This window comes from Fukomys damarensis, unplaced genomic scaffold (genome assembly GCF_012274545.1).
Source record: "Fukomys damarensis isolate Sample0158 unplaced genomic scaffold, DMR_v1.0_HiC HiC_scaffold_8, whole genome shotgun sequence".
Classification (NCBI taxonomy): Eukaryota; Metazoa; Chordata; class Mammalia; order Rodentia; family Bathyergidae; genus Fukomys; species Fukomys damarensis.
Window position 1 is genome coordinate 11,208,191 of NW_022900920.1, and position 15,413 is coordinate 11,223,603.

Consider the following 15,413-nt stretch of genomic DNA (forward strand, 5'->3'; position numbering starts at 1 on the left):
AAACTTTCACAAACTGAAGTAGCACAGCCCAACAGAATTAGTCCAGCTAAGTCATTTAAAACAAGTATGGTTAAAAGAAAGAATAGTGTATATCCACAATGCAGTACTCAACGTTCTAATATCAAAATATTATAACATTATAGGCAGGAAATATACCATTGTCACCACAGTAAAAATACACATTTTGGCCAATTTAAAATCAAAATGAATTTTGAGAACGCTAGTAACTGAGTACATAAGTGGCTTTTTCTTCCACAAGCAGAAGTTTGGGACAGGTTTACTATTTTATTTTCAAATTACTCAATTTACTATGAACTAGTTAGGAGAGGAAAAATATTGGAAAATTGGGAGCAAGCTAACACTTAATGATAAAGATACAACTGACTTTTAGCACATCAGTCACACTCCACATATTTTGAGATTAATTCCTAGAGTCCTTCCCACACTTATTCATGGTTTTGCTCTTCGAAAGGAAGTTTTTTTCATTCCTGTGCCAACTCCATTGCGAAAGGACCTTTTCATAGATGTCTTCTCCAAAATTGGCTTTAGAAAAGCTAGTCCCTCACTCCCGTCCAGCCTGGCTGGGCAGCTGTTCAGCAGGATGAGAAAGTAATCATATTTTCCAGACACCTGGTATTCAGATGGGGAAGGAAGGAGAGAATACAGCTCTAGGGTTAAAAGTTTATTTCAACAGTAACAATTTCCAGAGTTTTATGCTGATAAATCCAATATAGCTTATCTTCTTAAGGGTGGAAATGTTGTTAAAATGCAATGTATACTTTATCTAGATACAAAATATTATTTGGAATGATGTACCCACTTGCCTAGTTTTTACACTAATTGCTGCTATTCAGCCTTTACATCATGCATTGAACACAGTTATCTTATTGCTATTTTTTATAAGAAATATTTCAAGAGGCACTAATGAGTCTTGAGAACTGTGTTTCAAATTCACACAGAAAACCAGACAGGGAGGCAGACTTCTGGTTTGAGTGAAGAGTACAGTCCCTCCGGTTTTCCTAGGCTACTTGCCAGGTTCTCCATAAGAAAGCCTTGTGCATGAACCCTAAAATCTTTACCTTTCAGCTTTTGCTCAATATGTCATCAGGGATTCAAGGCCCACAGAGTACAAGATGGTACTGAGGCACTGAATGGTAGAAGAAATAGGTCTGAAACCTCAGAGCTCACACTAGACTTAAAGAACTTTGGGTTCCATCCTCTATCTGCCCATGGGGTGGATCAAACTCCAGAGCACACAGTTCATGCCCATAGGCATAGTTGACAATTTCTCACCTATGACTCAGGTGACACTGTCAACACTTGTCATTTTTCTCTTTTGCATTGTTTCAGAAGAATCATAGTTTCTCTGGTGTGAGAAACTGAAAGTGTAAATAAATAAGAATCAAAATGTGTAACGGATAATGTGAAGTAGGAAGAAAAGGTGAAAAAGAGAAGAAGCGGGAGAGGTGGGGGAAAGGAAAGAAGGGAATGGAATTTGCATGCAAAAATGGAAATAAAATATTTGTAAACAGAGTGGTGCAGGGGTTGAAGGGAGGGCAGGGGAATAGGGAAAGAGTAACAATCAAGATACATCATGTAGCCAGGGATTTAGCTCAGTGGTTCGGTGGCCTGCCTTGCAAGTGCAAGGACCCGAGTTCAATCCCCAGTACCAAATACATCATGTAAAGGTACAAGTTTCCAATGATAAATGTAGGTGCATTGTATACTTAAAATGTACCAGTAAAATTAATTTTAAAAAAGAAGAATCCTAATTCATTAACAAGGGACTAATAAAAATATCAGTAATAAAGGTAACAACTTATTGGTAATCACCATGACACATGCTTTAGATAACTCATCTTAGTCTGTCCCCTAAAAAGCTCTGTGAAGCAAATCCTATCAATTCTTCAGTTTTAGATGGGGAAATGAAGTGACTTGGAGCTAAAGTCAATCATGCTGAGCCATTTGGCTACAAGCTCAGGTTTCTCAACTGTACCATAAGAACTAAACAATTTCATTGTAAATAAAGATGCATACTACAAAGTAAACACTATAGACTTTATCTTGGAGCAAGAAGAAAAGTTTGGCTTCAAGTCACTGTATTTGGAGGTTGAAGTGGGGCCAGAGTACACAAAATGCTTCCCGGAATTCTTTGCCCTGGCTGTGTGCTTTACTGAAGTCTCCAGTAGTCAGAGATCCAGGGAAACCGTCTCTACTGGCCTCCTGGAAAATAAGGTCTTGTTTGTCTTTTTCTTTTTGATCTGTGCAGTCAGAGACATTTCATAAATATTGGCTATGGAAAAAAATAAATAAAAATTCTTAGTTGGGCACTACTATGTATTTTCCCTTGGGCTAACAGAAGCTAAACATGCTAGATAAACGCCATCTCTTTCACATCTCCAGCAGGAGGGGGGTATAAGTCGCTTCAGGGAGGGAAGCAATCCAGTTCCTTACAGAAATACTCTTGATGCCACCTTTGTATTGCAAAAGAAATATACCAGTTCTAGTTGTGAAATTCCTAAGCCATCACAAAAAGGATGCTAGAGCACTAAAGGTAGCTCTTGTTAGGATAGAATCATCAGCAGAATCATATTAAATATCAGCCTGGCTGGTGGACTTGTATGAAGTTTGAAATAAATATTATAAAATCTTATATGTCATGTGACTGCATAATTATTCTCCCTAAACTACCAAACTGTCACGAAGACCATCCACACTATTACCACATGATAGAGTTATGAAGAGAGCAAAGTCACCATTTGCAGAAAACAGAAATATGGAAAATTTAGTGAAAAGAGAAATATTTCATTTATGAGCAAGTTGGTTTCATAGTACTTTAGAAGAAAATATATTCTTAATTTTTTATATAAAAAAGCTACAGACAAGTGCTTCTTGTTCAACAGAAATGTCGTGAGTAAACCTTTGGGGAAAGAATAAAAAGTAATTAGGAAGACACTTGAGAAAATATACCAATTTATGGATTGTGACTCATCAGCTTGATCAATGTGCTGTCTGATAGAATCAATGACTAAATTAGTGCTGAGTGCTCATAGGAGGGAAGCCAGAGCAAGAGAAGCTATATTAAGTAAACAAGAAAGAGAAAAATGACAGATGTGAAGATTAGTGAGAAGGCCAATAAACAAATAACTGGAGTACTATTTTTGAACCCAAATTTATCATTTAGGATTTATATGACATTTCTTTATCCTAAAGAAGTCTCATAAATTACACTGATTTCAGTAATTACAATGTGACAGTGTAAGTTTTAATGAAGGAAAGTTAAAGTTCAAAATGTCATCAACAACCAAAGGTATTTTGAAATTTTAAACAAAATATTGACATAAAAATAAACTCAAATATCATATGGAAATAGTGTTAAACATACCAAAGAAAGATACTTATTTTCTGAATGTCTTGAACAGTTCCATGAACTCAATCAATACTTTTGAATAAATATATGGTTTAATATTTATGTAATATCTCCCTGAGATCTAGCATTTTTTCTATATTCTGTATCTGGAGAAAGTTTGCTCTGTAAAATTAGGAAGTTCACTGCTTATGAAAAATGACCACTGTATCTTATCTATATAATTTCAATGACTAAATAGCCACTGTGATTATGAGTAGATGTATATATATGAAAAAAATTAAATTGACATAGGCAAAAAATTAATGTTTTACATAGAAATGAATATTTCTCCATGCAGGAACCAGTCCTAAGTAATTCACAACAAATTTAATGTAGTCCAGTGTTACTACCGTATATATGTTTCCTTCTATTGATTTCTGAATCTGAATGATTACACTTTTTTTCATTGAAAGCTCTAAAAATACAATAAATGGCTTTTCTGTTGCAGATCTCTTGAGGAAATTTTAAATTTAGATATTCTACCATTCTAGTCATATATACAACCATAAAAAACAGAGGTGAAACTCTTACCTTAGAAGACAGAGCTGGGTAGCACCAAAACGCAGGCATTGTGGAAAGTGACAGAATTAAGATAAGACTGATCTTTAATGAGCTGCAGAGCAGGAAGGAAAAAAACTCTCAGATTTAACTTCATTTAGGCAAGTATAAATTAAAAAGCATATGAAAATGTAATGTTTCTCTTTACATAAAAGTACTGTGTTTTACCTGATCATTTTGGACTTTCCAAAATCTGTGCAGATCGATGATTTTACTGCCAAATTCCTCAGGCTTACTGTCAGATGCCTCCTGCATGGCTATTTTATATCAGAAAAGTTCAGAAATTAAAATGTCATCATGTCTCATCACAAGTGACTAGTTTATCTGGATGTGGCCTTTTGTTCTTGTTAAGTAGGGAAAGGACAGTAACATAGACATTGTCATTGAGCTACCAAGGATTGAATTCATTTAAAGGTTGCCATTAAGAGTGCCCTTCAAAAGTCCTGTCCCCTCTACACTGCATCACTGTGACATCATGACCAGGGGATTCAAAGTTTATTTGTTGTCTTTGTCTTTGTTTTTAGCTCAGACGCATAGACTTTCAACAGTTAAGGAGGATGACACTGTTTCCTTGTATCTCTCAAACATCTTGTTTCAGAGATTAACACAAAAGAAATCATTACAAGACCAAAGAGTATCTACACAAAAATGATGCACGCCGATTACTTAAAATTTCCAGCTAGGACTTCAGCAGTGAAAGTAGAAAAATAAATAAATGGCATGCCTCTTTGTTCTACTCCTCTACATCAAAGGAAGAACGCTGTGTCTGTTGATCCCTTGGATACTCCCCAAGCCCCAGTGTCAGAGTTCTTTGAAAACCTTCCCACCTGGCCTCCTTTCCTCCCCAGGGTATGGAACTTCTCTGGGCAGTGTGTGTGATCCCCTTGCACTTCAGTGGGCCTCTGCACTAATCAATTGATTCAGGAGCACTAAGCACCAACAGATGTTGCTGAGGCTTAGAGTGGAAAAAAACGACAAGGGAAGTGATTTCTGCTTGGATAACTAGTGTCTGTGAGATGGTGCCAACATTTCTTAATACAAAACAACTGAGGAAAATGATTGCCTCCTCAAGATCATCCCTTTTGGAGGACAAAGCTGCCCTGTGTTTGAGACATTTGGTGCCTGTTTGTTAGTGACGCACTCCTTTCTTTTGGGAGCCATCACTCTGCATGATTCTCCTGCAACTGTCAATCTTGTGGTCCCAGTTTGCCTATCATAAGGAAAAGCAGGTGACCCATACTCCTGAGGGAACCCAGATCACATGATTAGGGGCGTGAGACAGGTGATCCAAACATCTTTGATCAGAGTTCTGTAGAGCACATCATACTAACATTGAGAGACAAATGGCCTCCCGGAGCACCAAAGTATTCTTTACGGTTCTCCTTAAACCCAGGTGAAATAAACATTTAAAAACAAAAGGAGTGGGGAAAACAGTGGCAGAAAAATATTTTGTTGTCAAGAGGAATTGGCTAAGTAGAACTGCGAAAAGTACTTTTCGACACACCCTTAAGACTCAAGTATTTGTAGAACCAGGTACATATGCATGTAGTGAAGATGGCACCAAAAAAGGAGAATCAGGAAGAAGTTTGTTTAAGAATCATTTCAGTGCCGCATTTCTTCCCTTTCCTATTTTTAGGCACCTTAACTTGGCAGAATACTAAGGTTTTTTTTTTTCTTCTAATCAGAGGGTCGAAAGGATTTCCTGACTGAGGAAAACAGGTATAGTGGAGGGAGCCAGACCTTTCTAAAAGCAAAGATTAGATAAATATTAGACACAGTGCTCAGATTCATGACCCAACTCTGCATATCCCCAACAGTTCTTTACCTTCTAGACAAGCGAATGGAAGATCTCTGTCTGAGATGTTTGCCCAGTCCAAAGAGAAAACTTGGAGATACAGACATCAGGGTTTCCTAATAAAAGCAATACAGCCAACTGTAAGCCACTAATGTGCTGACAACTCCCATCAACACACAAAATCCTTCACTGGATCTTTCAGGGCCTACTCTTGAACAGATAACCTGGACACAACAGCAATGAATAAGGGATGTTTATAAAGCCATAGGCCAATAATAACAAAGATGACGAGAGAGAAGTCGACAGCAGCACTAATTTACTGTGGAAAACAGGGACCAAGAGAAAGAAAAAAAAAGAAAGGAACTTAATGGAAATAAGAGAAAATAGGGGGGAAAAGCAACTTTCAAAAGAACATTTTCACATCCTCAGAGAGAGAAGAGATAGTATTGCATCTATACAACCTGAAAAGAAAGCTATATAAAAGGAAAAAGTAGTATACAAAAAAACTAATGAAAATTAAAACTGAAGGAATCTTATTAGTGTAGAAAGATAAAGTTAAGCAAATCTCTCATATATTAGAGACAGACAAAGGAGAAAAATTAAGACAATAAAAGAATAAGACCAGGCTAGTATATCTGACATAGAAACAATAGGATTTCTAGAAAAGAGAATAGAAAAAATGAGGGGGCAGGGAATCATCGAGGAAAATTTTAATATTTTCTCTAATGAAAGGTTATAACTTTCTGGGCCAGCTCAGTGATGCCACTGCCTGCCTCATAAGCACAAGGTCCCAACTTCAATCCCTGGTGTCAAAAAAAAAAAAAAAAAAAAAAAAAAGGTTATAGCTTTCCAGATGGAAAGGACACATCAAGTGATCGGCAATTGATAAAAGTCAACTGCTACCAAAACACATCATCATAATATCTCAGTAATTGGATCCTCTCAGATTTAAGATTGTACACAAAGATTCAGGTTAGAAATACTTTGTACTTCTTAAAAATAACACTGGTAACTTAGAAAATAGTGCAACAATACTTTCAAATTCTGGAAGGAAACATTTTCAATCTAGAGTTTCTTCCCAAGAATCATGAAAAGCAAGAATTTATTCTCCTTCCTTAAATATGAGATTATAAGAAATGTTTTCAGGTATGTATAGAAGATCTTTTTCCATAAACTCTTTGTTAGAAAGCTAGTTTAGGGTATGTTCCATGAAAGTAAGAGGATGAAAGCCAGAGTATGTTGGAATGTCTGGAAATAAGAATAAGCAACTGGAGAATGGAAAATTGAATCACTGATGAATTAATAGAAAAATAAGCAAAAGAAAAAGAGGAACAAATATTTACTACATTGAAAACAATGTTACATATGAAGGAAATTCAATCGAAGTTAACTACTTGAATCAACTAAGAGGAGTATTTTGCATAGTAATAATAATGCAATTTCTGAATAATGGCCTAACAAGGAGAGTAATTTGGCTATATTGAGAATTGAATCTAAGAATAAGTATATTTGGTGGCAACATAAATTACCTAATTTCTATAGATGGGGCTCAAGATACAATGTTAAAACATGAAAATCAAAATGCACCATGTTATTTAGAGATAAATACAAAGATAATCATCTTTAAAAGGTTGAAAGTGATGGTTCTGGGGGAGGAAACTAAACAGGGAACAGAGACTGCTGTTTTCATAAAGTGCTTCTTAGAACAATTTTATTCTCTAAATAGAGTACACTGTTAGCTGTGATAAAAGTAAAGCTTTGAAAATTACAGCTTTATGGATTGGGTATGTTTGAAGATGTCAGGGGTCATCCTTACTACTGAAAAGAGAAAGCTTGCCTGATAAAGTTCTACACCAGAAATTAGAACCTAGGAAAGGAAAGGGAGAGGGCAAAAGTGATAGTGAGAGACAGAAAAGGAGAAGTGGGGGAGGGGAAGACTTATGGAGAGAGAGAGAGAGAGAGAGAGAGAGACAGAGAGATGACAAGGTGGAGAGAACCAGAGATGGAGAGAAAATTAGAAATATAATAGGGAAAGAGATGGGAAGATGGGTGAAGAGAGAGACGTGGTGATGTGGAGAGAGATGGAAAAAGAGAGACTGACAAAGGGATGAAGAGAGTGAGATGGAGGAGAGAAGACCGTGGAGAAAGAGATAAGATGGAGGATGAATGGAGAGATGGAGAAAGAGAATAATATTTTAAAGTTTTGGATTCAAACATGCTTGAAACTCATTTCTCTCCTTTGATATACCATATATAAAACAATCCCTTTCCTACACTTTAACTAAAGAAGTTTAAAACATCCTACACTAAAGACAAAATAATACTGCTCAACACTTACTGGGTGCTCGCGACAGACTGAGCACTATCCAGCTGCCTTTTATGGGTCTGGTCAGTAGGTCTTCCCCACAAGTCTAAGAAGGTACTGCTACTAATTCCACTCAGTCTCAAAGAAGTTAAACAATTTTTCCAGGGCTGTGAAGTTCATGAAGGAGAGAGCCAGATGGTGACCCCAGTTCTGGACGACTTCAGTGATCACTCTTCTATGCACGGGCCTTGAACACAGTTCCTTCACTTGGGGCTAAATGAGACAACACTTCCAAAATTCAAGTTCCCTCTTCTCAATCAAACAACACAGACAGACAGACAGACAGACAGACAGACAGACAGACACACACACACACACACACACACACACAACACAGACAGAGACAGACAGACAGACAGACAGACAGACACACACACACACACACACACACACACACACACACTCCTCAATCCCGTCTTTGAAATAGGATGTCTTTGAGTCTCAGCCACCCTTTAATCAATATCACCGCTTAAAATTTCCCAAAATTCATTCCCTTTCCCCCCAGCTCAATGCCTAGTCCTTCTCCTGGACCTGACAGAGGATTGGCTGGTTATCTCTTGAAATTTAAGGGACTCATGTCTTCATCTCTGAAGGAAAATTGTGCAAGATAATTTTTGCCTCTCATCTCAGTGGCAGCATTTGATTTGGACATTTAACCACACGTTGCCTTGGCTCTAACATGTATCTTCCTTTTTCAGTTATCTGGATTGTCTGCCTTATCCTGAGAACTTGTTTTTCATTCGATCTCTCACAATTTCAAGGAAATTTTTGGAAATATTGATAATTCTCTATCTGATTAAATAAATCCCTGTTTTTTGAAAATAATCTAATATGTACAATCCAGGGACATGGTTAAATCTGGAAACCTAGGACGCTCTAAAAGTCTAGTTGTCAGTCTTGATTCATGAGAGTTTGAGATCAACTTGCTCTTCAGAAGGCCTTCTTGATAACTCAGGCCCAATCCAACTCTCTTTGTCCTTCACATAGAGGCATCTAGACACCCATGAGCTCCCAGAGGTAGGCTTTGGAGCCCTTGAATCCCCTGAAATTGTAGACAGATTAGTACATTTCTGTGCATGTAGACATTCACATTGGGAGAGAAAGCAAAGCTATCATCTGATTCTTAAGGATTTCCTAAGGCCCATAACCTACTGCCCTCCAAAGGTAACAGCTACTGGCTTGTGTATAAACCTATAACCACCAAAGTTCTCTCATCAACAGAAATGTAAAACACTAAAACCCTTGGTAATTTTTCCTGGTGTGCCTCCTTGCCCTCCTGGCTCTCATTTATTTGCCCATTTTGACAGTAAAGGGAATAGACTGTAGAGATTTTCAATGGGGGAGGCTGATAGGTATTTCTGGTACATATTTGGTCTGGTGGTTTTAATCCTTGTCCAAACATATTCACTCCTGTCTGCCATCCCCAAGGACAGATTGTACTTACCCATGGTTCAACTTTAGGATTAGCCATGCAGTTGTTTTGGTCAATGGATCATAGGTATTATGCAGCAAAAGACACAAAAATCACCTGTTCTGTACACTTGCCATTACCCTGAGGAGAACATGCCCACATAGACCTGCCATTACCCTGAGGAGAATATGCCCACATAGACCTGCTGCTCCCAAGAAGTGGATGAGAAATTTGGAGGAGAATTCCCCAAGCTATCCTTGCAAAGATCAGACACCCTGCCTGCAGACACAGGAGCATGATTCAATGGGGCCTGAAACCACTGAACTTCAGAAATATTTTGGTAAGCAGGAAATTGATACAGTGGTTGTTCAGAAAATATTAACTGAACGAAGGAAATACCAGAAAATCTTTAAATGCTGTTCCTTCTCAACTTTGCTTTGTGATTCTTCTTCCCATTTGGCCGGCCCTCTCCAAATTTAAAGGACATCTACACCATGATTAGAGTGGGAACCTCTTCTTTTGCACTGACAGCTGAGGAAAGAATGACTTCATGACATGCAAGGGCTTTCTCCAAAGACTGGCCCTGCTCATTCTATCCTTCTATCCAGAAAGTAATTTCTGCTACACCCAGAGCAAACAGAATTGGTTTTAGAGGCATTCAGACTATCATTTGTTCATTGGATGCATATTTTCTGTTGTCTACTATGTATTGGACCCTGTGATGAGTGATAAGGATTCTGAACACCCTTGTTTCCCTTCTCTTGTCTTAGTGGAATTCTCAACTAAATTTCAATAGTAGGATTTACTTTCTGCTCTTGAGCTCATTAAAAGCAGATTCCAGGCAATACATATGGTCCTGACTTCTGATGCAGAAACAAGTCTCCAACACTTCAGCCTCCTTCCCAACACATGGCTCCTATAAAGGAGAAGTAGAGCCTTTCCCTTCTTCACCAGGGTCTAAGATCAGAGGATCCTGTCTCGATCATTTCTCACAGTTTAATCCCCATAGCCTGCAAATGCCTAACGTGTGATTTTTCTTTCAGTCAGGCTTTATGTGGGAAAGAGAACACTGGGTGCTTAAAAATGTAGTTGGCTGTGAGGTGACCACCAGGGAGGGTAGAAATGGAAGTAGAGTGAGGAACCCTAGTAGAATTCTTCCTAGAGAAGGGTTCCAGGGATTGCTGGTACTGGTACTAGGTACCTCTTGAGGTAATTGATCCCATAGTGTGATATTTGGGGCAGTTTGTTAGAATACAGTTAGCCTATACAAAGATCCACCACCAGCACTTAGAGTAAAGGTTAGCACTAACTCAGACTGGGAATTTAGTGACCTTATTAAAAGTTTACTCACCTATTTGTCATAGCAAAACTATCTCAGAGTCATCAAAGCCTTTTTCACACATTTTCTCCTGCCATCAGAGTGAAAGCAAGGGAAAAGGAGCAAATTCTTTTTGACTTTTTCTTCTCATTGGTCAATGCTGAAACATTTAGAGAGGCTTCTGCATTACTCCTCAGAAGTTCAAGGATGTCAAGTTAGACATATATCACACTGTAAGGACCAAGGGAGAGCTTCTCTTTTCTAAATCCCAGAGCTTCTTGTTAAATCACCACGAATCTTCCTTCAAGGACCAACTCTACTGTAATGGGTTTAGCAACTTGCCAAAACCAGGACATAGAAAGGGGTCAAAATGAATTTTTAAAAAAAACGGTGGTAAACCTTGATGAATGTAAACATTTATGTCATAAAAAAGAGCTAAGATTAATAATATTACCAAGAATGAAAATGGGAAATGGGAAATTAGAAGAGGAAGGAAAGAAGGGGAGGGAAAGGGAAACATTAAAAAAGGAATCCAGCTGTATTATGTGTATGTCCCCACTCCCCAAGATGATTGTAAAGTGTGTGTACTGAAAACATGTACTAATTAAAATATGCATATATAAAATAAATTTAAAACATTTTAAAACTTAAAGACAAGCTGGAAAGGCTAGAAGCTCACTGCAGTGCAGTGTTTTGGTGTCTTTTAAAAAAAATCCTGCAATTGACTTCATTGGTCCTAATTATAATATATATTAAGCCCCACATCTTTCTGCATATATGGAAAATCAATTTAATTTTACTACTTCTTAATTCATACAACACTTACATGCTCTAAAAATGTAATTAAAATGCAGAATGGGTCCAAGTGTATTTTCTGGTTTTATACTAGAATAAAAGAAATAAAATCCTGTGCAGAGATGAGGTTAATTTATTGAAATAAATCATTGCTATAACTCATGACACCTCCTAGAATGCTTTATTGCAGTTCTCACATATGCATTCTGAAGAGTTTAGTGCTTAGAATCACTGTTCTATGGAAACAAAAGGCAAACAAAAGTGATTGTATTCATCATTCCAGAGTGTAGAAAGTACAGCAATTCTCTTTGTTTTAGATCACACCTGCACTACTAACATTTTGTACTGATGGCTCTTGACTGTGGGGAGCTTACCTGTACATGGTAGGATGTTTAGCAGCATCACTGGCCTCTAACCAACAGATACCACTACCCCAGTTGTGACAAAGGAAAATGTCTGTAGACATTGTCAAATGTTCCTGGAGGGAAAGGGATGTATAGAAGTACTTCTAGTTGAGAAACACTATTCTAGAGATAAGCTTTATACTGACTCTCATTCAGGGTATAAGAGAGTTGGAGTGGGTGTGCCTTTCACAATCACTATGTTGCAGTTGCTTCTCAGCATATTTTTCTTCTCTGATGGTGCATAACATAATAGTACATCTTACAGTCGATAAAGTCATAGTCCATGAAATATGGTATTTACTTTTAGATGCCATGTAAGGCAGTAGCATTTGGGGGAAATGTCTTATATGTTGATTTCAATAATTAGTAATTAAATATGCTATTAGATTTTCTTTCCACTGACATATGTTCTTAGTTACAAACTCCTGCATTTGGTCCCATTTTTTCTTACACTTTGTTTTTAATCTAATGATATTCTGAATTTGTTTCTAAGAAGGCAGATCTTGTATCACATGTGGTTTCGTTATGTCATGGATGGCATCCTGTGTAGGAAATTCCATTAATCAATGATATGGCATCTACAGTCAAGTATTTAGGCACCTGGTAAACAGCAGCTTCATCTTTGGAGAATTGTGAGTAACCTTTGTAAGGACTCATCACAAGATAGAAAGCCCTGTTGTAAATCCCCTTGCTCTACCTGACATTGGGCAGCCTTCTAAAAGCATTTTTGGGAATGTTTCTTTGCAGTAGCCAACACTACATTTATGGATTTGTCTACGAATCACTGAGGGCCCACTGTAATCTGGAGACTGCCCTAATAAGTTAACACCTCAAAGGTGCAAATGCAGGAGATCGGAAAGATCAAAGTCAGAGTATGATAGGAATGACCCTAACAGAACTTGGCCTTGACAGTGAGGAAGGGACAGAGCCTGTGAGTCTCTGAAGACCTGTGAATGGCTCATTTGGGTGGGCACAACTGACTGCCATTGGGTGTGTGCCAGGCCATAATCAAGGACTTTATTATTTATTATTTCCATCAAAGGGCCATAATCAAGGGCAGGGGCCTAATCAGATCCATATTATGTCACAACAGTGTGCCTGCCAGGAGGCTGCTGTATCGGATATGGTAGGATCAAATGAGAAGATGGGGCTGCAAACCATTTGGGGACAATGGAGATGGAGACAGAAACAATTATGAGTTGATATGTGGGCATGTGGAGAAGATCTGAAGGACTTTCTTCGTCAGCCCATGACAGTCACTCAAAAATGTGTCACCTCCAAAATATCAACTCCAGGCCTGACCACAGCCTCCTATCTCCTGCCTTTCTGCTGCAGTTCTCCCTCTCCAGGGCCTCATGAACTGCACATGCTTTCCGGTCTGCTCTGGCTACATCCTCACCACCATTGCCATTTGAAGCCTCTCTGCTCTTATACTCCTTGGAGCCTACAGTCCACCATCAGAATTATGCCCTGAGAGCACCTTTCTCCCTCCATCCAATACAACTGCAAAATCCTAACTGTGAGTGAAGCCAGGTTATTCCACTTCTTGGCCTCACTCAAATGATTACCATAAGAAAACAAGGTGTGTGGGTCTTGTGCAAAAGTTCAAAACCACAAGTCTCCAATGAGACCAACGTTGCCCAATGATTATGAGTTACCTGGTAAGGAGATTCACCCTCTCCATATTCAAGAGGCTGATTTCATACCTTCTCTCACTGAAGCCTCCTATGGGATCCTTGTGTTTCCATTACCCCATCCCTGCACACACAAACTTGCACTTGTGACTTCTTAGCTTGTTGAGAAACAGAAACAACTAATCAGGAACTTGTTCATCTTTTCACCACCAAAATCATCTACCCACTCACGTCTGTACCTGTGTACAAAGCCCTGCCTCATTTCAATTGATTAATGTCCTTTTGCCAATTAGGGTCAAGCCCCCAAAACTTTTTTCCTCCATTAGTGCCTCCCTCCCTCTCTCCCTCTCTCTCTCTCCCCCTCCTTCCACCAGCTTGCCTACATACTGTAGCTCATTGCTTTGAAAAGCATCTTACAATGTGGCCCACAGGGGCTCCTCAACTCACCCCAATCTGGTACCTCTAACAACAGTCCTGTTCAGGACATTATGGATCCTATTAAATTAAGGACACCTCCTTCTTCTCATGTCATTTGATCTTTCAGTGCCACTGAACACAGATGACCAATGCCACTCCTTCTGGAATACTTTTTCCTCCTTCCATTTGTAATACTACTCTCTTCTATTTTTTTCCATTCTATTTATTAGCTACTTCTTGCTGTCTTGTCTATTCTGAATGTCCCAAGCATCTATGCTCCATTCTGAACCTGCATTTTGACTCTCTGCACAGTCTTCCTACAGTACAGGGTTGAGGCTTCAAAGACATCTATATGCTCTGACTCTCAAATTTATATCTCCTTCTTCAATACCACCATATTGACTGTTCAGACTTGAGATTCAAAGTACTAATAGTACTTACAAGTGATTGTGATAATCAGAAGTTCACGCTAATGTCCAGTGCATTTTGGGATTAGCAGAGCTTTGTGGACTAAGAATAAGTACAAGGGGAAGACACTGGAGGGTTAGAGTCCAATTTACTTTGCTAATGATTGTTACATATCACTCTGGCTACTATGTGTTGAAATCCTTTGGAGTAAGGAGTAGAAGAGTTAGGGCCAGGTAAGAGGCTCTTGTAGCCAGTCCAGTGAGCAATCAGGGTGGCAGGATGAAAGAAGACGGATTCACACTTTTCCAAAGGAAGTGTTGGTAGGACTTGCTGATATAAGGGCTAAGTAATAGAAGGGGATCACAGGTTTTGGGTTTGAACAATGAAGCGATTACAGTTTCATTCATGGAGATGGAGAAGACTGGAAAAGACTTTTAGATAACTGTGTGGAGGCTATGTCAAATAGACAGTTGACTGTACACATACTGGCTTGACATAACAAAATGGGAAAAGCCAAGTAGAGATGAAGGGCCAACAGCCATCTTCAGACACTTGTGGTTTGAGTCTAGGGGCAGAGTTGACTCAGGTACAACGTTCTCCTGGAAGATACAGGATGGTCCTCTTCTTTCTGTGCCTGTCAGAGAAGATTAGCCTCAGGCTGACTGGGGGAACATGAAACACCTGCCCCAGGCCTTGTGCTGGCCATTTCGCGTGCACCAACCAATTACTTCCTTACTGGCCTCATGTCACAGGGTCCGTTCTAACCCTTGTTCATGGGTATGAGCCTAAGGCACATCTTGGTACCAACACCAACATTCCAAGTCACTCTCCCAGTGTCCCACCCAGGGCATGACCCCACCTAGTTGTGCCCAAGGAAAGACAAGAGTCTTCAGAGATGA

At 38.8% G+C, this 15,413-nt stretch overlaps 1 protein-coding gene across 1 annotated transcript; it reads right to left on the reverse strand.

The window, feature by feature from the left end:
• Positions 1-450: 450 nt before the first annotated feature.
• On the reverse strand, positions 451-4,222 carry Nps (neuropeptide S). The gene is made up of 3 exons (XM_033761231.1): positions 4,136-4,222; positions 3,941-4,045; positions 451-630 (listed from the first exon to the last, which is right to left on the reverse strand). Exons 1-3 carry the CDS (start codon positions 4,220-4,222, stop codon positions 451-453), a joined length of 372 nt encoding a protein of 123 aa, XP_033617122.1.
• Positions 4,223-15,413: the final 11,191 nt, after the last annotated feature.